Genomic DNA, 20452 nt, shown 5'->3' with positions numbered 1-20452 from the left:
TATACATTTTATTTTATTTTATACTTGATATTATCTAAATAAAATAAAATTAAAAGTAACATATATTTGTTTGAGTATAAGTAATTAGACGTGGAAACATAGATGTTTAATACTTGTGTGTTCGTATTCTTTTTATGGTTAAAATTTAATATTTTAATTTAGTACATTTATTTAATACTTTTTTTTTATATATTTATAACCTAATTAATAATTTGAATGAAAATGAAAACATAAAAAATGAGGTGCAAATAAATAGTTTGATTGTGTAGTTGCAATAGCACAGAACGAAGTAGTTTGAGTTCACTGCATCGCATTCTCCGCCATCATGCAAGCGCTACACTCCCCCACTCTCCGGGCTTCTCCGTTGGAACCGCTTCGCGCCCCCAACAATGCTGCCAACAGAAGAACCGCCGCCAAGCGCGTTTTCTTCGTCTCCGCCACGGCGGCGCCCAAGGTCTCCGCCCCTCAGCGCCAGAAGGACCCCAAGAAGCGCGTGGTGATCACCGGAATGGGCCTCGCATCCGTGTTCGGCAACGACGTCGAGGGCTATTACGAGAAGCTCCTCTCCGGACAGAGCGGCATCACCGCCATCGATCGCTTCGACGCCTCCAAGTTCCCCACCCGCTTCGGCGGCCAGATCCGCGGCTTCTCCGCCGAGGGCTACATTGACGGGAAGAACGACCGCCGCCTCGACGACTGTCTCCGCTACTGCATTGTTGCAGGCAAGAAGGCCCTCGAAAGCGCCGACCTCGCCGCGGATAACCTCACGAAGGTTTCTCCTTTTCTCAGATCTATTATCTTTTCGCAATTCTCTACCTTTTCTTTCCTCTCATGTATCTTCTTCCGAAGACAATTTTGTTCGACAACATTTTTTCAGGATACTAAATGTAAACACTTGTCCAAATCGTAATTTGCCACATTACAGGAACCAGCTTCCACTAGAATCTTGTTAAAACTTTGTTTAACTGGAATCTCTGATTTTCTGGTTCTTCATTTTTCTTGTGGAAACCCTATTTAACTTGAATTTCTGATTCTGTGCAGCTTGATAAGGAGCGTGCCGGTGTTCTTGTGGGATCCGGAATGGGAGGCTTAACGGTGTTTTCCGACGGTGTTCAGGCTCTGATTGAGAAAGGGCACCGGAAGATAACGCCGTTTTTCATTCCGTATGCTATTACTAACATGGGTTCAGCTTTGCTTGGGATTGACCTTGGCTTCATGGGTCCTAACTATTCCATTTCCACTGCTTGTGCTACCTCCAATTATTGCTTTTATGCTGCGGCGAACCATATACGAAGAGGGGAGGCTGATTTGATGATAGCGGGTGGAACTGAGGCTGCCATCATTCCCATTGGGTTAGGGGGTTTCGTCGCTTGCAGGGCGCTTTCCCAGAGGAATGATGACCCCAAAACTGCTTCAAGGCCGTGGGATAAGGAGCGTGATGGCTTTGTTATGGGTGAAGGTGCTGGAGTTTTGGTAAGGTTACGTTCACCTTTTGTGTTTCTTAGGTCCCTTTTCAATGAACTTTTCCGTTTTGTAAGAGAAGAAAAAAAAAGGGGAAATGAATTCAGCATTTGACCTTTATACTAGCTCAATTCATTTTACTTTCTTATTTTTTCATCGTATAATCATTTAAATACGTACGAAGAAGTTTTTCTGCATAAGGACTTTGTAAGTATAAACTGTAGGATCTTTTTGAATTTATTAAAGTGGTAAACTGCTTAGAAAGTAACACTAGCTTTTTCAGTATGCTCATTCCCTGTTCTCCCATGCAATCCCCTTTTCCTGTGAGTGTTTTAGGAAATTGCTATTTTGTATGGGTTTTTGTTATATGCAAGCTAATTTTTAAATCTTATAAGGGGTACTTTAAAATGATAGGTGATGGAGAGCTTGGAACATGCCATGAAGCGAGGCGCTCCTATAATTGCTGAATACTTGGGAGGTGCTGTTAACTGTGATGCTTATCATATGACTGATCCAAGGTCTGATGGACTTGGTGTGTCTTCATGCATTCAGAGCAGCCTCGAAGATGCTGGTGTGTCACCTGAGGAGGTAATGTTTTTCTCCTTGTACTACTTTTCTTTTTCTAGCTAATTTTTTCCTTCAAAAAGATTGGTGGTTTCTCTTCTCCAGTTTTTATTAATTGTATTTCTCTTCAAGGATGTCTCCCTAGTTGACTCTACCTTTCTGTTATCTTGCTTGCATATTCCATGTGTCATCAATATCTTTGTGGTATGGTGGGGGATGACATAGCATATATATAGAAATGGTAAACATTTCTTATGCTGCTATGCAATATTATTTACAGTGGGCCTCCCAAGATTTTCTCTTCTAGCATTGAGGTTTGGATAAATGACGGCTAAGAGTTTAAACAGTTGCTAATACCCAATTAAATAAAACAGGATGCTCATTATGCTTATAAAATACTTATCTTCCTATTCAACCATTAAACTGCTGCATGGTTAGCAGTGTCAGGAAATAACCCGAAAAACAGGTTTACCTCGGGGAAGAAAAAGAAAGAGGGATGGATGAGAATGAGCACCTCAAGTGACTAATACCTGGAGTGAGAGAGTGGTATAATTTCCTTCACATGGCAAAAGGATATAGGAAGGTGGGAGAAATCTGTTAGAAGAGAGTGGGATGATAAAAGGGGAGGAGATAGAAAAGGCAAGAAAGATTCAAGTAGTGAGAGAATTGGAAGGAGAGACCAAAGCCTCCCATGAGTCTCGGGGGCCAAATGTTTTCCATTTTATAGTTTCTGTTCAGTTTTTTCTCTTGCATTTGGGGTATTGTAGCTGATGTTGCACTGAGATCTATAGCATACAGTATTTTTTTGGGTGTTTTTTACGTAGTCATGCCCAGTTTCTATCAATTGCTATTTGAGCTTCCTATTTTGGTAGTTGTGAAGAGTAACGTGCATATGAGCAGTAGAAGCTCTGGATATGAAGAAGTCAATAATGAAATGTTGTGACTCCTTCAAGAGGGATCTTGTGGGTTAGGATCTTGGGATAAGGGTTGGAAGGTGAAAGAAGCTAAGGGGGACCAATGGGAACCAATCTCAGCCATCAATGACCTAAATGATGGTTTCTTTTCTATTAAAGTATGGGTCTGGCTGTCTGTTTTCCCAACTGTACTCGTAGCTTGTAAGCTGAAAGTTCCAGTGGACAACCACATTTAACCTGTATTACATACTTCAAAGAAATCATTTTCTGCTTCTGCAAGTAGTCGGCCACTACCTAGGCATCAATAGGATGAATGAGAACACTTAAGTTCAACCAAATAAGGTCTTGAATATTAGGATTAGCCTAGATGCAATATTGATGTTCTTAGGAAGTGGCAGAATCTTCTTTACATTCCTTGAGAACAAACAAGGTGAAACTGCGTGGATACCCATAAGAATAAAAGGTAGAGGAGGCAGAGAATTTGTAACACACGTGAGGAAGGTTGTTAAACTCCAGAGTTTGCAAGCTTGTGGAGGCTCCATAAACACAACTTGTAGATTCAATTCATAAACTACGAACAGTCTTCTAAATACAAAAATTGTATAAAAAAAACTTAACTTTAGCATCCAAACAAAATAATAATATTATGTTATAAAATAATAAGAATAATGTTAATTTATTGACAGTGTAAAATATGTCATTCAAATAAAAATGACCTTTGGTATGCCTTTTGAGGTAATTATTGTAAAATTAACAAAATTATTATACTTTGTGGTTTGTGATTAGATTACGTATAAAACATTTTTACATTGACCGTGCATAGACTCTCTTTTTTCAGATATTGAATTTCCAACATTCTACTAAATAAAGAAAACCAAAATAACAAAGTATTTAAGTGTGATAGTAAAAATTAAAATTGTTCATAAACAACCATGTTAAAATATCGCAAGGTAAAGCTAGTTTGAAATTCAGAAAGAACACAATTGTAAACAATTTCAGCTTAGACACAACAGGGGATAATCAAGTGGGGTAGTCAAACATTCAGTGTTATTAAAACTTTGCACAGTTCCACCAAGCTATTGAGGGGAGGCACAAGACAACTCAGCACAATAGGGAATGAGAGAACGTACAAGACCACAATATCCATATGAGCTGGTTTTTAACTTTCAATTAGGTTCAGTTCAACTACAATAAGGGAAGCACCAATGCACAATAAGGAACAATGGTTCCTGGTTGCAATGTTGGGGGGTCCTTTGCAGGGGGTTGTGATCGCCATAGGTCTGTTGTTGCAGATTGTGGGGTGGTCATGTTTTAGAGGTCCCTGTTTGGTTGTTTGAGCTTGTACTTGCACCAATAATGCAAATGCAGCAGGAACACACAGCAGGGTTGTCTTTTGATGCTCTTGTACCTACCCTGTAGAGAAACACTTGCTATATAACACAGTAGAGAAACCCAGCGTTAAAAGTCTGTTTTTTCTTTTTCTTTTTTTTAAGTGGAGAATTTCAGACTTTGCTGAAGTTTATAGCTCAGCCTCAAACTTGTGAGTTTATCCATCCAAGTCTAACAAGTAATGCACAAATGTAATAAAAGATGAGTTTACATACTATTCAACTTGCTTCTCTAAGAGTTCAAACGGGTTAACTTTTGAATTTGCAAGACATCTTTTTTGTACTGCTATCAGTGTTGCATTTTACACTTTTCAGTCATCTTTTTTTCTTGTAATCATGGGTATGATTCTGACATTACAGAATTACACTGATTTTAGTAGAAAAATGATAATATTCAGTATGTGTAATTGTGTTGCACCATAGAACCCTTTTTTTTTTCTTAGAATGTGTGAGAAACGCAACTAGTAGAGCATAAATCAAAGTATGTATCTGAAAGTAAGGCCCTGGGCTGTTGCAGCTTATGCAAATAATCCTTTAATACAGAGTTACTCCCTCAACTTTCCAAGAGAGAGGGGCTTAAGCTACTAATGGAGCTAAAATGAATTTTGTAATGCCATCCCTACATTTTTCTGTCAGTTCTAGAAGTTAGTATCAATGTTTTGTTATTTTTATGTTGTTTCTGATTCAGTCATACCATAAATTTGCAAAGTGAAACTGGGAAAATTGCTTCTTTTCAGGTCAACTACATAAATGCACATGCAACTTCCACTCTTGCTGGCGACTTGGCAGAGATTAATGCTATTAAGAAGGTTTTCAAGGACACTTCTGGCATCAAAATTAATGCCACCAAGGTATTATCACGCTGGTGACAGCTTTCTGTTTTCTTGGTTATATTGGATTGTTTCCTTCTCCAGGAACTGACATACATGTTCTTCATTTTGTATCAGTCTATGATAGGGCACTGCCTTGGTGCAGCTGGGGGGTTGGAAGCCATTGCCACCGTTAAAGCCATAACAACAGGATGGCTGCATCCAACAATCAATCAATTTGTACGTTTACTTAATATTTTTAGGGTTAAGATTAATTTGACTGACTGCATGAACTTTTGATATTGTAAGCTGTTATTTATCAGTGTCTTTTTTCACATTTCCTTAGCCATGTGGGCTCTATTTATTGGTATGGCAAAGTTTTTTCTGGAAATGATTGGAAATCGTACTAAGGAATTTGCATATATCATCAACTTATATAAACACTCGTAATAAAGATGTGCGAATTATTTCACATATTAGACTGGTATATAGGGATGGTTAGTTTGAGGTCCTCGGGTTGTCTGAGCCAGATTCCAGTGAAGATCATCTTAGTATTAGTTATCATCATTCATCTTAGTGTTAAAGTTGGGAAGTATTGTTTTATGTTGCTGCGTGACTGGTGGGGCAGAAATAGCTGTGGACTTGTGTTTTTAATCGTGATTATTACTCGCACAAGCAAGCAGTTACGAAAATATTATGTCCTTTTATTGTCCCATTCTGTTTTTGAGAACCAAGCAGTATCATTCATTTTTATATTCTTGCTGCATTGTTTCAATTTTAGAGTTAAAATATGTACTTGGTCTTGAGTGCAGAACCCAGAACCGGCAGTTGATTTTGATACAGTGGCAAATGTCAAGCAGCAGCATGAAGTCAATGTTGGTAAGATTCTAATTTCTAAATAATGCAATAGGCAATTCCTCCACATTCCATAATAATTTGAACAGCAATGATTGATTCTTTTTCTATTTCAGCTATTTCAAATTCATTTGGATTTGGTGGACACAACTCTGTGGTGGCATTCTCTGCTTTCAAGCCCTGATTGCCCTGCTTAGTATTTGCAGTTTATGTAGAACACGGGTTTAAGTCAATTGAAATTTTGTTCTCTCTACAACTTTGAGGCTGTTTGTTCTATTTGAGCCCATCATTATATAAAAGCCGTAGGCCTTTAGTTCAGTTTGTGGTAATTGTGACTTGACAGTTAGCTATAAGACTTTGTTGTGTAGAACTTTTTGAATGTAGCTCGAAGTCATTAGTTTGGAGGTATACAGAGGATAGAATGAGCGTTCTTCCATATTGTTTGAGTAAAGATATTTATCATCAAACTTGTATCTAAGATACTTGCTGATTGCTATAAATCATTGTAGCATCAGGTGGTTTTATTTGAATCATTCATGAAAACATGGTGATACTCAATTAGAGTTAGGTTTCATGAGTTTCTAGATAAATTTGTGATCTCTAAATACTATACTTTTTATGCATTGTTAAGGTAACAGTTAAAGATTATGATAATAATATTGTTTTCAAAACAATTATTACAAAAGTACAGTCTTCCCATACATAGGCAATGCATATTTAGACTTGTTAATATATTCTACTTAAACTTCTAAATTAGATATTGAATATTTTATTTTAAATATAGTTTTGGTTGATTAAGGCAATGGTTATAATTGATTCAATCCGGTCAAAACAAAACATAACAGAAAGTTAAATGCTAAATATATTGAAAATTGAAAATAAAAAATAAAAAATAAGTTTTTCTATAAAACCGGATTTTATTAATTTATGATAATTATTTATACTTTCATTTCTTGTTTATTTATTAAAGGAATCGCATAACTTTATTCATTCATGAAAATATATTTAATTGAAGTTTTTTGTAATAATTTAAGAAAAAGCACATAAATATAAACTATCAAATTCTTTATATTTTTTTATTGGTATATATTTTAAAAGTTATACCACCTTATAAAATTACTTGTTTTTAAGATGGAAAACTTGTCCAAGCCAAATCGCTCTATATCAGATTGGATTAAAATTTTAAACTAAGCTCCTTAGATGATTGATCCTGAATTTTAAATGATAGAATTAATTTTAGGTGCTCAGAAGTTGCGGCAAACACTGAAAAGTAAATTAAAAAATGCTGAAGTAGAGATATGTTTAAAAAAATTAAATGCACATTTCTTACCAAAAAAAACTGTCAAGAGGAATCTAACAAATACAAATTTATTTATTAATATGACAATTAAAAAAATTCATGGTAACAATAATGAACAGACATATTTCGTAATGGTGACAATAACACTGACATAATGATAATAATAATACATAATAACAATGTAATAATGAGATGATAATAGTTGTGATGACAACAAGCTATAATTGAGACAATGAAAATTATATAATGATAACAAATTTTTTGATAATAATAACGAAAATAGTGTTGATTGTTAGCAACCATGTTGTGGTAGTGATGCTAATGTGATAGTTATAGAGATAGTACAATACTAATGGAGATGATGCATATCGAAAAAGTGATAATAAAAACAAAATAAATTATGATAATAATAAAGAAAATGAATGACAACAACAAATATGATATTCAAAAGTGATAATAATGATTGTAATAAAAATTAAGTTGTGGTGTGAAAAAAAAAAGATTGCAAGCGTAAAATATTAGAAAAATTATTAAACTAAAAATTATAGAAACTTCATTCTTAACTTTTTTTACATTTTCATTTTTTTAAATATAAAAATAAATATTTTAATAATTAAAATAGTTTCATTCAAATTTTATTTTCTGATTTAAAATAAATTAAAATTCCTACTGAAAATTGATTTCTGAAAAATGGAATTCCATCACTAAAATTTCAAACATAAGCTAGAATTGGAAGTGAAATGTGTTAGTTTTTCCTTTTCCTCTTCCAACCAAACACTTATTTTCTAACCACAATTAAAGATTTCAGTAATGTTCTGTGTGGGTACATAAATTATATCAGTGAGTGCAGAGAGCAATTGGGCCTTGGAAGTAAGAAAGCCCAGGCACAGCGCCAAGTTATTGTTCCCGCCACAACGCGAGCACGAAGCTCGATGTTCCCGCCAAAAACAGAGCCCTAGCGCCAAATGAAAAAGAAGCACCACATCGTTCTCTTTCATTCTTCTGATTCCACCATTCTCTGACGCTCTCTCGCTAGTACCAGAGGCCTTCCAAAATGGACTTGAGCGAAGAAGTTAGGGCAGCGCATAAGCGAGAATTTGCCGATTTCTTGGATCAAGATGTATGTCTTATTATGCATTCTTTCTTCTCATTTTCTGTGTGGTACTTTTTCCTCGTTCTAACGTTTTGTGTCGAATCATCAGGTGGGAAAAGGCATTTACATGGACGAAATCAAAGCCCTAATCAACCACAAGCGCCACCGCCTCATTGTCAACATCTCCGATCTCCACAACTTCCGCGACTTGGGTAACAGGTTAACACTTCCCAACACTAGTAATTAGTTTTTACTTTTATACTTTCAATTCTTTGGAGTTTGATTGTGTGTGAAGTTATTGTTTGCAGTTGGTGTTTCTATTTTTTTTAAATAGATATTGGATTTTTTGCAGGATTATCAGGAGTCCAAGTGAGTACATTCAATCGTTCTGCGATGCGGTGACGGACGCTACTCGTGCTATTGATCCTAAGTATTTGAAGGAAGGGGAACAAATGCTCGTGGGATTTGAAGGTCCCTTTGTTTCTCGCCGAGTCACGCCAAGAGAGCTTCTCTCTGAATTCATAGGTTCTATGGTCTGTGTTGAGGGCATTGTCACTAAATGTAAGACTACCTTTTTTTATATTTTTTTGCCCCTTTTCATTGTTTGTCATAGGTTGAGTGTTGAGTGCAGCTGGTTTCTCATTAAATTAGGGTGTAAAATGACTAAATTCCAATTCCCAAGTTGATTGAGGGCATTATCTGAAACCTTATTAAATAAAATCAAACTCACCGCTGTGTGGCTTTTTTAGTCCAATTTCTCTCTGATAAGTTTTACTGGGCTTAATTAGTGGCTTTGGGAATCATGTTCTATTTTTGGTTATTTTGAGTATTCAAAGGATTATCTTTTGTCATCGTCATTGGTAGTATGGTCTGAGTGTATTTTTGCCCCTTTTAGGTTGACAAGTCTTCCACTTCATATTTTTATCTGACCTACAAAGCTGTTATTTTATTTGCAAGTTAATATGTAACAAGTTGTTTAGTATGTCTTGAGTGGCATGTTATTCACTATGCTATGTGATAATGATGGAAATGTGAATGTCCTTTGCTGGTAAAAGTGTGTAATTTATTTCTCTTAAAAGCAGCAGTTTGGTTTTATCTTTAGGTTGTTCAGTGTCCCGCATTAATTATTTTTTACTGTTCAACAGGGGATAAATTTATGAACTAAGTTCTAAAATTGTGAACAAATACTCTGGTTTAAGAGTGCAGGGATCTTACCCTTTATTTTAATTTATAGGTTCTCTTGTAAGGCCGAAGGTTGTTAAAAGTGTTCATTTCTGCCCCACCACGGGAAACTTCACTTCTCGCGAATATCGTGATATTACCTCTAATTTGGGTTTGCCCACAGGATCTGTTTACCCTACAAGGGTAATGTCAAGCTCGTTGTTCTCTAATTTTTTTTTGTCTTCTCCTGATGATGAAATTTACTGACTAGATCTTTGTAGGATGAAAATGGCAACTTACTTGTGACCGAGTATGGATTGTGCAAATACAAAGATCATCAAACCTTGTCCATTCAAGAAGTTCCTGAGAATTCTGCTCCTGGTCAACTCCCTAGGACAGTGGATGTCATTGTAGAAGATGACCTTGTTGATTCTTGCAAGCCTGGAGATCGAGTGGCAATTGTGGGAGTATATAAGGCTCTTGCAGGGAACAGTAAAGGCAGTGTGAATGGAGTGTTCAGGTAGCTCCAGGATACATACTGACAATTCCTTTGCACTCCTTTGCTTTATTGAACCGAAACTTGATTGATTGATTGATGTTCATGCAGGACTGTGCTCATAGCCAACAATGTTTCTCTTCTCAACAAAGAGGCTAATGCACCAATCTACAGCCCCGAAGATCTCAAAAACATTAAAAAGATAGCTGAAAGAGATGATGCATTTGACCTGCTAAGTAATTCGCTTGCACCTTCTATATACGGGCATTCTTGGATAAAGAAAGCAGTGATTTTGTTGATGCTTAGTGGAGTGGAGAAGAACTTACAGAATGGCACTCACTTGCGAGGGTTAGTGTTTTTGGCTTGATTTCCCTTCTCTCTTTTAACTTGGTATAAAATTATAATGCTCGTCCGTCTTGCTTCTTTAGTGACATTAACATGATGATGGTTGGTGACCCCTCTGTTGCCAAATCCCAACTCTTGAGAGCAATTATGAACATTTCTCCCTTGGCCATATCAACTACAGGCAGGGGTTCTTCTGGGGTTGGTTTGACAGCCGCTGTTACTTCAGATCAAGAAACAGGTAAAAAGATCATTGTCATGGGCTCCATGCATAGTTCTTTATAACATTTTGTCATCTAAGGAAACGATTCTAACTTCTTTCTCAGGGGAAAGAAGGCTAGAAGCTGGGGCAATGGTTCTTGCCGACAGAGGCGTTGTCTGCATTGATGAATTTGACAAGATGAATGATCAGGATCGTGTTGCTATACATGAAGTTATGGAGCAGCAGACTGTGACTATTGCTAAAGCTGGTATCCATGCATCACTGAATGCTCGATGCAGTGTGGTTGCTGCTGCAAATCCCATATATGGAACTGTAGGTGGCGTTATGCTGCAATTGGCTGTGCAGTTTTAAACTATCCAATTTCCTGATATTGTACTGAACCTTCAATTTCTTTTCTAACTTGTGACCTTTTATTTGCAATTCTACAGTATGATCGTTCATTGACTCCAACTAAAAATATTGGACTTCCAGACTCCTTGCTTTCTCGATTTGATCTGCTGTTTATTGTGTTAGATCAAATGGATCCTGACATTGATCGTCGAATCTCAGAGCATGTACTTCGTATGCATAGATTTCGTTCTGCTGTTGATGGAGGTAAATAAGCAGTTTTCCAATGCTTTGAGACGTTCTTATACTAGTTAATTATTTTATTCAAAGTAGCTTAACAATATAGGTGAGGCAACGATTGATGGGAGCTCAAGATATGGAAGAGAAGATGAAGCTGATACGGAGTCGTCTATCTTTGTCAAATATAACAGAATGTTACACGGGAAGAAAACTGAAAGAGGTCGCAAACGAGATACGCTTACAATTAAGTTTCTTAAGAAATATATCCACTACGCTAAGCATAGGATTCAACCTGAACTGACTGATGAGGTTACGTGCCTTTTCTTATTACTATAAGCAATTCCATCTTTCATGATTTATGATTATTTCTCTTTAGAACTTTGTAATTTATCCAAGTTAATGTACGTTCCGTCTGCTATATTTATGTTACAATTGCCATAGTTGAGTGGTTCTGATTATTTTTAATGTTCGTTACGCTTCTATTCCCGTCCATTATTGTGTAGACATATGACTAGATTTAATTTAACATTAATTGACATTGTCCACAGGCGTCTGAGGACATTGCCACTGCCTATGCTGAGCTCAGAAATGCTAGCTCAAATGCAAAGGTTAGCATTCAGAATTGAAATTGGCGCTCTGCATTCGAGCCATTGTACAACATAGGTTTCTTATTGATATAAAGCTGACTTTATGCAGACTGGAGGAACACTTCCCATAACTGCCAGAACTTTAGAAACCATCATACGTCTCTCAACAGCTCATGCCAAACTGAAATTGAGCAGAAAGGTACTTGATTGGCGTCACTTTTTCAGTGCTCCCTTCTCCGTTATTTATAATATAGTGACATAAATATCTATTTTGGTAACAAGTCCAGGGACAATGTTAACTAACCTTTCGTCTATCTAATCATGCTTGGAAAACTATTCCAAGCTAATCTGTGGTTATCCACTAGTTTTTTTGCTGGTGGACTAACGTGTTACTTTCAACCAAAAATAATGTTGATATCTCCATTCAGTGTCCAATATTACTTTAGTAAGGGTTTGAAAAAAATAAGATTCATCCTTCCAAATGCAATTCTATCAAAATTAATTCTTCTAGAAGTACATTTCCCGTAACGGAATATTACTCCAATTAATCAAATCCGCACTTGGCATTCTCCTTAGCTGCATTTTTCTCTTTCTCCTATTGCTATTTTACTTATAGGAATTATTCCACTGTTTTGTTCAGTACACTTTGTGATTGAACCAGCACTTTTCTTTTCAGGTTTCAAAGTCTGATGTTGAAGCTGCTTTAAAGGTTCTAAATTTTGCAATATATCACAAAGAACTTACAGAAATGGAGGATCGTGAGCAAGAGAGGGAGAAAGAGCTAGAAAGGAAGCGCAAGGCTGATCACCATGAAAATGATGGTCCTGATCGTGGTCCTAAAGATAGAAGAGGGTGAGCAATAATTTAAACAAGTTGCAAGCATCTTTTTCATTCTAATTATTACTATAATTTAGATTACACGAAAATTCATTTATTGCCATTCTACAGCAGAAGCGTTTTTCTTTGTAACTCTTTATTACCCTCGTAATTTAGTATCCTTGCACACTTGTAAGCATTAAGACTTCTTCGTTGCCATGTAAATATTGAGGGGGTTGATGTCTAGATTTCTTAAAACATATTTGTCCATTAATGATCTATTAACTGGAGTCATTTTTTTTTACTAGATCAACATTAACAGCAGATGCCATTGAAGTAGATGATACCTCAGCAGCTGAAGCTGATGTTGGACTCACCCCTGCAAGGTCAGTCAACTGCCGATTCCTGCCTTGCAATTGTTTTCTTAAATTTCTTTCTGTGCTTCAACTGTTTCTGACGTAAAATATCTTATGTTGACATGCAGAATTGAAGCATTTAATTCTCTATTTGGTCAGCATATGCGTGCCAACCGCCTGGATCTCATAGCTATTGCAGACTTAGAGAATGTTATCAACAGAGGGGCACATTCACCGTACACCGCTGCAGATATACTACTCCTATTAGAGGTATGATCTTCTGATGAATTTCTGCTTCCACCTTCCCAACACGAACTTCGTTACTAGTGCGTTTTGTCTTTTCTGAAATTTCAGAGGTTGCAAGATGACAATAGAGTGATGATAGTTGATGGAATGGTGCATATGATATCATAAAATCTAAGATTGTTGCACAATTTCTCAATGAAGATTCAAAAGGGTATGCGATTTTACAAACTGATTATTATCATTAATTGTCATTGCTAAATATGAGCGCATTGGTTTAATTGGACGTGGATGTTTACACAATTTGCAATTGTAAAACTAATTTTTCATCATAACTATGGATGAATTTCAGGCAGCGGATTTTGCCGCCCGGGTAGGATGGAGTTCACAACTAAGGGAGACAAGAGAAGGATTTGGAATTTCCAGAGTTCATATATTTAAGGGAGTTCTTTGCTAACACTTCAACAAGAAAAATAGCTTATGCATTGCAACTGCATATTCTTCACAAAACATTTAAATTATGAACTTTGTCCTCCCCAATTGAGTTTTTTTACTGTTCATAATTTGATGCTGGCTTATCTTATGTATTGCTGCTCTGCCAACTGCAAAGTATTCTGTTAACAATACTTTAGAACTGACTGGTCTCACCATACTTTTATGTTCCGTCACTTGCGATACTTTTTTTTATTGGTACCTAATAGGATGTGGTTGGTAAAGTTTAATATTTAGTAAAATTAAAGGAGAAATGAAAAAGAACAGCTTGAAGCATGTGACGCGAGCTGAATTCAATTATAAACTTGTGATTTTTGAACATTAACAAGTAGACCCTTTTAAACCTTTGTCCTCTATAAACTGGGGGAGGATCAAAATATTATTTTATGTTGCACCTAGTTGAATAAGAAGACTTCTGGCGTGATTAAAATTAAAGCAGCAGAATATCATTACATATACGAGGTCATATAGAAGTAACAATCAATTTAACGTACTTAATAACATTAATGTATAAATGTTGCATAACATGCTGAATGTTACCAGAATCCAAAATACTTTGGAGAACACCTATTCCTGATTCATGATTGGAAGGTTTACATTGGTTATATTGGCCTCAGGGCAAATTACATTGGTTACTTACCTGGCTATACGCAAATGAACACATCCATAAACTAGTAATGAAACACGTAATTTGTAAACAAAATATTTGTATGGTTACGAAATAACAAAATTTGCCCCTGTAACATGCAGAAGGAGTCATTTTCTGCTAGGACTGTAGGAATGCTGTTTGGCAAGCACTTTTCAAGAGGTCCATAACTCATAATAAGTCGGGGGTGCATGAATCCTTATTTCATGTCATATTCGGCACATTTTCATGCTGCTTTCCTCTTTAAGTACAGGCAGTAAGCAGCCCCAAGAATGATATAATAGCGTGGATTCACTTGGTTAGATTTTTCTTTTGTTTCTTCGGCATTTGCCTTTTACGGTTCTAACCAAAAAGCAGAATTGAAGAAATATGAACGGCACGAGTATGTTATCATTATACGATTATTAACATGGCTCCTTGTTCCTTTGTGTTATTTAAAAAATGGCAATTCCATTGCAACAATTGCAATAATTTCGTCGTGTCAGGGTTGGCACTTAATAAGCTGATTGATTGAATCATTCTGGAGTGCGTGCTTAGAACCGTCGAAATGCTAATCTTAAATAAAACAATAAATCTAGCTGCCATATTTATTAGAAATGGCAGAGAAATCTCTCCAAGTATTTACCAAGACACCTCCCCCTCAATCCTGCAGCTATCCAAGGATCTTTATATCATCCTAATCCCTGAAACTAATAATTCTGGGAAGTAAGGATTGCTGAAGAGACTAACATGTAAGGAGGAAACGATAGAGGCAGCAATATGTGACATTAGTTGTCCCAAGACCAATAGTTTATTTGTCAAATTCCCATATAATCCCTCCATCTTCTGCAATGCCAAAACAAAAGACCATTACAACAATGTCTAATTCAAAATTTAACAGTAATGCCGTTGTTGTTTAAACTAAAACTTTGTCATTGGCAACGATTATTATCCTCTGAGAGTTGATAAAAATGACAATGAGAAACTCAAGGCAAGCTTGCCGAAGATCCATTCAACATCACAAAATACATAATTATGTACATTGACTTCAAATTTTTTAGAAGTACTTTAATCTAGCTTCTCAAAAACTTGCGGGATAAGCTCAATTCATTCTATCTTCTCGTTTAACGATTCTTTTATCTAAATATGGTCAGTCTAAAAAGTATGCGAACAGCCTGTCTAACAGCAGTGATGTTTCTAGATGCTAGATGCCATCCATTCAGTTAGGCAATTTTGTTTCTTAAACAAAAAATGGACGATTGGGGCAAAAGGTTTAAGAAGAAACTAGCTCTCATGATAGTAGTGCTCACTCAACATTGTCCTCTAGGAGAATCAGAAATGGTTTCCAAGAAAGATAGGCTTTCCATTTGGTAATTCAGAAGACTAACATAACACATTGGTTGGTGAAAGGAAAAAAGTGTATAATCAGAAAGGAAAGAGAAGGAGGTGAAAATACCTTTAACTTTTTTTTCAATCCAGGTCTCAACAACCATTCCGGTTGCTACACCAGCACCAATGCATGCACTGCAAAATAAAATGGCTTTGGGAAGTGGCCATCGAGGAAGGAAATAGAACTCAGGAATTTGCCTAACTCTGTTTGGTAATCGTTTCTTCAAGGTTGGTGGAGCACTAGGATTTTTCTGCATTTCACTACCAACAGCTTTCCAATCCACCCCTTTGAATGGGTCTTTTGCATCTTTACTTTCCATAACGCCTCAATTCCAAACCTTTAATTCCACAAATTATGCTGGTCGTGAACCAAAAAGCCTCAGAATTAACAAGATAATAAACGCAAGCAAAAACAAAACAAAATCCACTGGTTTTTTAAACAGAATACATGATGAAGAAATAATTACAAGTAGAAAATCATAGGAGGTCGAGTGAAATAGCAAAAATCAAAGAATACTGAAAATCATAAATTTAGCCAAAATGAAAACTGAACATGTAAATTTTTGGAGTCTTGGAAAATAGGCTTGGTATTTTATCCATTTCCTTTCTCAGAATTTAGATTCATGGTAATCAAACGCACCTGGGTAAAAAATTCGTGGTTCTCTCTTGCAAGCTTTTGTCCGTTTTGGGTGTTGATCTTATCCTCTACGTTAATCACAACAGTCTTCGGTCGTATTAGGGTTTCTGCTGTTTTTTTCCTCTTCCTATTTTGGATGATTCCCTCTTACTTTAACTCTAACACCTTTTTCAACTTTTGTTTCCTGCACCCGCACAATTACTAAGTGCACTCTCATACTAACAAGTGAAAAATACTAAACTATCCTTCTTCACTACACCACATGTCGTTGCTGTAATATGAAACTCAGACACTCCTCTTAAATGGCGTGTCAGTGTCCGATGTATGACACGCATCCATGAAGTGTCCAATTCAAAAAGTATTTGTTAGATGTATGATAATTGTAATACGGTTCTAACACAATTTGAAAAAAAATACGTTAATTTTTTAAAAATTCAAATTTTATTGTATAAATTGTTATTATGAGTATAAAAATAAGAAACAAATCCTTGTGAATCAGTCATGAAAAACATCTTTATGCTAAATAATCTGAAACATACTTGTGCACATAAATCTTTATTGTCAATTTATATAATTTATAATTATATAATATATACATTTGTATCCCCGTGTCCTATATTTTAGAGATTTTACGTATCTTCGTATTCGTGTTTGTGTCTGTGTCGTATCAGTGTCCGTGTCAGTGTCAGTGTTACATAGCAATACACCTACAATTACTTCATTGTCATTGCACTTTTTAAGAGGAAGAAGAAAAGAGAGAAATAATTGTGCTGAAATTTCATAAGGTATTAAAACTCGTTCTTTTCAAAATTTTATTTAAAAAATTATGTTCTGAAAAACATATATGTCACAATAAGTTTATTCTGGAAAGCTTATTTCGAAACACATCTTATATGTTTTAGAAATTATATTATAGAAATTCCAAAAAGTTTGCTTTGAAAATTTTTCAGAATTACCTTTGTGAAAAGTATAAGGTTCGTTTTAAAAAAAAGTGTGAGAGTGTAGCTAGAAATTATGGGGTGGAAGAAAAAACATTTTTTTTATAAAATATAATAAATAAATACAATATACTAAAGAATAATGATAAAAGTTTAATAATATTAGAAAATATATAATAATAATAAATAATATGATCCTATATTAATAATAATAATCTACAATTTATATTTTCTAACAAATAATATTTAGGGATTGAATTTTGTAACTTTTGTTTGGTTTACACAATTTTTACGCTTAGTATCTATGTAACACATACACTGACACAGATACTGATATGATACGGACACAAAAGTACATATAATCTCTAAAATGTAGGACACGAGAACAAAAAATCTATATATATTATATAATTATGAATTATATAAATTGACAATAAAGATTTATGTGTATAAGTACATTTCATTTTGTTTTAGAAAGATGTTTTTCATGACTGGTTCAAAATGATTTGTTCATTCTTTTTATAATCATACTAAACATTTATACAATAAATATGAGTTTTTACAAAATTAATGTATTTCTCATTTTTAAAATTATGTTAGAACTGTGATAAAATTGTCAGAAATCCAACAAATATTTTTTGAATTTGATACTTCACCGATACGTATTTTACAAGAATCATACGAGTGTCGATATTCATAAGTATACCCGAAACAAATAATAATTTAAAAAAATTATCCCAACCTCATAACTCAGTGTCCCTGTATTGGTAAACGAACTTTTTTTGGTTTCCACGTCTAAAAAAAGTTACCCTTGTATTTTTATTAAATAATTATAATAATCAATCAAACTTAAAGATTTATAACTAGTTTTTATGCACATATTTTATTATAGTTTTACTTTCTACTTTTAATGAAAATTACAAAAAATCCTATTATATGATTTAACATTATAAAAATTAATTAAAAATATTACCTTTATGATTTTTTATGTACACAATCTTTTATAACTTTAATATAAATTTTAGTTGTTGGAGATCCCACATCGACTAGAGATTAGAGCCTTTCGTTGTATATAAGTGGGTGCAAACCTCAACCCTATGAGCCGATTTTATGGGGTTAAGTTAGGCTTAAAGACCACTTCGTAATATTAGTGTTTTTTAATTAATTTTATTATAATAATTATTTTCTTAGTTTTTATTATCATAAATGGACACACTTTTTTTCTAATAGCAATAATAATAATAAACTAATAATAATAATAGTAACAATAATATCATTATTATATTAAGAAAAATATGAAAAAAAATTATTTATAGCCTAACATATTACGTATCTTTTAATATAACATCGAATTAATATATTATTTATAGGTATTTTTTTTATTTAATTAATTTCTTGAATTTGACAATTTGATTTACATGATTTATTTATTTGACCCTGTATTATGTGTTGGTAATATAATTAGTTTTAACATATTAGTTTTAATTTTTTACATCAATCCTATCCACTTAAGTTTATATTTTGGTAATTGATTTTTGTACCGATAAAAATCAACCGAATATAAGAGGTTTCAGTTTGTGTCGACCGACATGTTGAAATGAATTAAAGATTAAAAGAAGATTAACAAGTTTAAACATTGATCAAACATAAAGTATTGTGTTCTTAGTTACGATCCAAACGCTAATTCGATCTAATAATAATGAGTCCATAATAATCATATAAATAGTTATAAGTTTTGAGAGAGATATATGTTATTATCACGATTAATTGTACCAAGCATCGAATACTTACTTGATTGTTGGAGCACTTTTTGCCGGTACCATCTCAACCAAGAGCATACGAAGGAGAAAGGAGGTTGGATAGTAAAGGAGAAGGAGCGAGCGTTATCCAAGGTGAAGTGGAACTGTTGAGTTGAGTAGAGAAGGAAGATAGGTGATCGGCTGAAGGAATGAGGTAATAATTCTTGTTAATCTTCTTCTGATCTTTAATTCATTTCAACATGTCGGTCGATACAAATCGAGTATTGAAGCCTCTGCATTCGTCCAGTTCTGACCGGTACACTTGTTCCCCATGTTCGAGAGATTCAACCTGAAGAGTCTAAATGTGACCACTAACTTATCGATGTTGGATGTGACCACTAGCTTATCAATGTTGGATGTGACCGAAATCTTGACAAGACATGCACCATTATTACTTAGGGTTTTAGGCGCCAAACCATACGACACAATGATGATCGTTTGATTAAATAAGATTTAACGATTGAGATCAAATAGACGTTTCACTATTCCTCCCCCTCATTTGCCTATAAATAGTGGTCCCCCACCACTTCTCTTTTCAAATTTGTGCGAGCTTTGAGGCCGTGAGAGTGAGACCGTGAGACTTTGAGTCTGAGTTTTGCATTTCCATTTTTTTTTCAATCTTTGCGAGTTGAAGGTTGAGTCTCAATCTCCATTCCCATAATGAATTTCCTTCTTTTTTTCAATCTCTGCGAGTTGAAGACTCAACCCTAGATTTCGCTTTATGTGTTGTATTGATTGAGGTTTGTTTGTGTTGTGTTATCTTTGATTCTCAATACGAATTTTATTTTTGAAGGTCTAGCCCTAACGATTCCAGAATGATTCCCAGGACCACGTTTTTTTATTTCAATAGTTTGAGGAAGCTTGAGAACAATTCTATTATGAAAGTTTGAGGTTAAAACAATTTCATGGAGGTCTACCGTTTAAGATAAATTCTTAGATATTTTTAGGTGATATCTATTTTAGAATATAAATTTGACTAAAATACACTTTATAAACTAAATACAAGTTTAATAAACATACATTATTACAAGTCAAGTTAACTTGCTCAAGAAGAACTTCTATTGTAAGTTAACTTAGATGTTATGTTAACTTCCATTATTATTTTTATTTACGTTTTAATTATGATGTTAGTGATCTTTGAATCTGCCATAAGCTGTAGTTTACTCTGTTTAAAGCGCTTTGTTTATCTATGGGAAGAGTTTTTAGTTTTTGTTCTCGATTCCATTTAGATTTAGAGTGTTTAATGTTCATAATCTCTGTTGAGCAATTATGAACTTTAACCTGAAATGATTTTTCAAATTTTTAAATTTCACACTCGTGAAAAAGTATGTCAATAAAATTAAATTTTAATTCCGATTTTTTTAGAGTAAATATTATTATTATTATTATTATTATTA

General features: G+C 34.6%; 3 protein-coding genes across 4 annotated transcripts; 2 read left to right on the top strand and 1 right to left on the bottom strand.

Annotated features, from left to right (window-relative positions):
* The first annotated feature begins 244 nt into the window (after positions 1-244).
* LOC137811728 (3-oxoacyl-[acyl-carrier-protein] synthase I, chloroplastic) lies at positions 245-6581 on the top strand. The gene is made up of 7 exons (XM_068613566.1): positions 245-772; positions 1042-1473; positions 1876-2049; positions 5065-5178; positions 5275-5376; positions 5949-6015; positions 6108-6581. Exons 1-7 carry the CDS (start codon positions 326-328, stop codon positions 6173-6175), a joined length of 1404 nt encoding a protein of 467 aa, XP_068469667.1. The 5' UTR covers positions 245-325; the 3' UTR covers positions 6176-6581.
* Positions 6582-8150: 1569 nt separating this feature from the next.
* LOC137811725 (DNA replication licensing factor MCM3) lies at positions 8151-13838 on the top strand. Its single transcript, XM_068613563.1, has 17 exons — positions 8151-8411; positions 8494-8603; positions 8737-8945; positions 9619-9749; positions 9827-10065; positions 10153-10389; positions 10470-10624; positions 10710-10918; positions 11035-11200; positions 11280-11482; positions 11722-11781; positions 11870-11959; positions 12437-12612; positions 12885-12962; positions 13061-13202; positions 13287-13389; positions 13528-13838. The coding sequence occupies exons 1-16, from the start codon at positions 8346-8348 to the stop codon at positions 13344-13346; spliced, it is 2331 nt and encodes a 776-aa protein (XP_068469664.1). The 5' UTR covers positions 8151-8345; the 3' UTR covers positions 13347-13389; positions 13528-13838.
* Positions 13839-14800: 962 nt separating this feature from the next.
* Positions 14801-16462, bottom strand: LOC137811726 (uncharacterized). Of its 2 annotated transcripts, none has more exons than XM_068613564.1 (3): positions 16322-16462; positions 15749-16039; positions 14801-15138 (listed from the first exon to the last, which is right to left on the bottom strand). In XM_068613564.1, exons 2-3 carry the CDS (start codon positions 15999-16001, stop codon positions 15104-15106), a joined length of 288 nt encoding a protein of 95 aa, XP_068469665.1. In that variant the 5' UTR covers positions 16002-16039; positions 16322-16462; the 3' UTR covers positions 14801-15103. The 2 variants fall into 2 exon arrangements, with proteins under 2 accessions (XP_068469665.1, XP_068469666.1); XM_068613565.1 differs by having other exon boundaries at positions 15749-16019; positions 16322-16441.
* Positions 16463-20452: the final 3990 nt, after the last annotated feature.

This window comes from Phaseolus vulgaris, chromosome 2, assembly GCF_000499845.2.
Source record: "Phaseolus vulgaris cultivar G19833 chromosome 2, P. vulgaris v2.0, whole genome shotgun sequence".
NCBI lineage: Eukaryota > Viridiplantae > Streptophyta > Magnoliopsida > Fabales > Fabaceae > Phaseolus > Phaseolus vulgaris.
The sequence above is the reverse complement of the archived record's forward strand: the minus strand, read 5'-3'. Positions and strand labels throughout refer to the sequence as shown.

What these genes read in the sequence shown, in the direction of transcription:
- LOC137811728 (XM_068613566.1), top strand. Translation starts at nt 326, where the DNA reads ATGCAAGCGCTACACTCCCCCACTCTCCGGGCTTCTCCGTTGGAACCG. An exon ending in GTGAAGGTGCTGGAGTTTTG is followed by an intron (nt 1,474 to 1,875) that starts GTAAGGTTACGT and finishes TTAAAATGATAG; the next exon opens with GTGATGGAGAGCTTGGAACA. An exon ending in GCAGCATGAAGTCAATGTTG is followed by an intron (nt 6,016 to 6,107) that starts GTAAGATTCTAA and finishes TTTCTATTTCAG; the next exon opens with CTATTTCAAATTCATTTGGA.
- LOC137811725 (XM_068613563.1), top strand. Translation starts at nt 8,346, where the DNA reads ATGGACTTGAGCGAAGAAGTTAGGGCAGCGCATAAGCGAGAATTTGCC. An exon ending in TCGTTCTGCTGTTGATGGAG is followed by an intron (nt 11,201 to 11,279) that starts GTAAATAAGCAG and finishes TTAACAATATAG; the next exon opens with GTGAGGCAACGATTGATGGG. An exon ending in GGTCCTAAAGATAGAAGAGG is followed by an intron (nt 12,613 to 12,884) that starts GTGAGCAATAAT and finishes TTTTTTTACTAG; the next exon opens with ATCAACATTAACAGCAGATG.
- LOC137811726 (XM_068613564.1), bottom strand. Translation starts at nt 16,001, where the DNA reads ATGGAAAGTAAAGATGCAAAAGACCCATTCAAAGGGGTGGATTGGAAA. An exon ending in GATTGAAAAAAAAGTTAAAG is followed by an intron (nt 15,139 to 15,748) that starts GTATTTTCACCT and finishes TTGGCATTGCAG; the next exon opens with AAGATGGAGGGATTATATGG.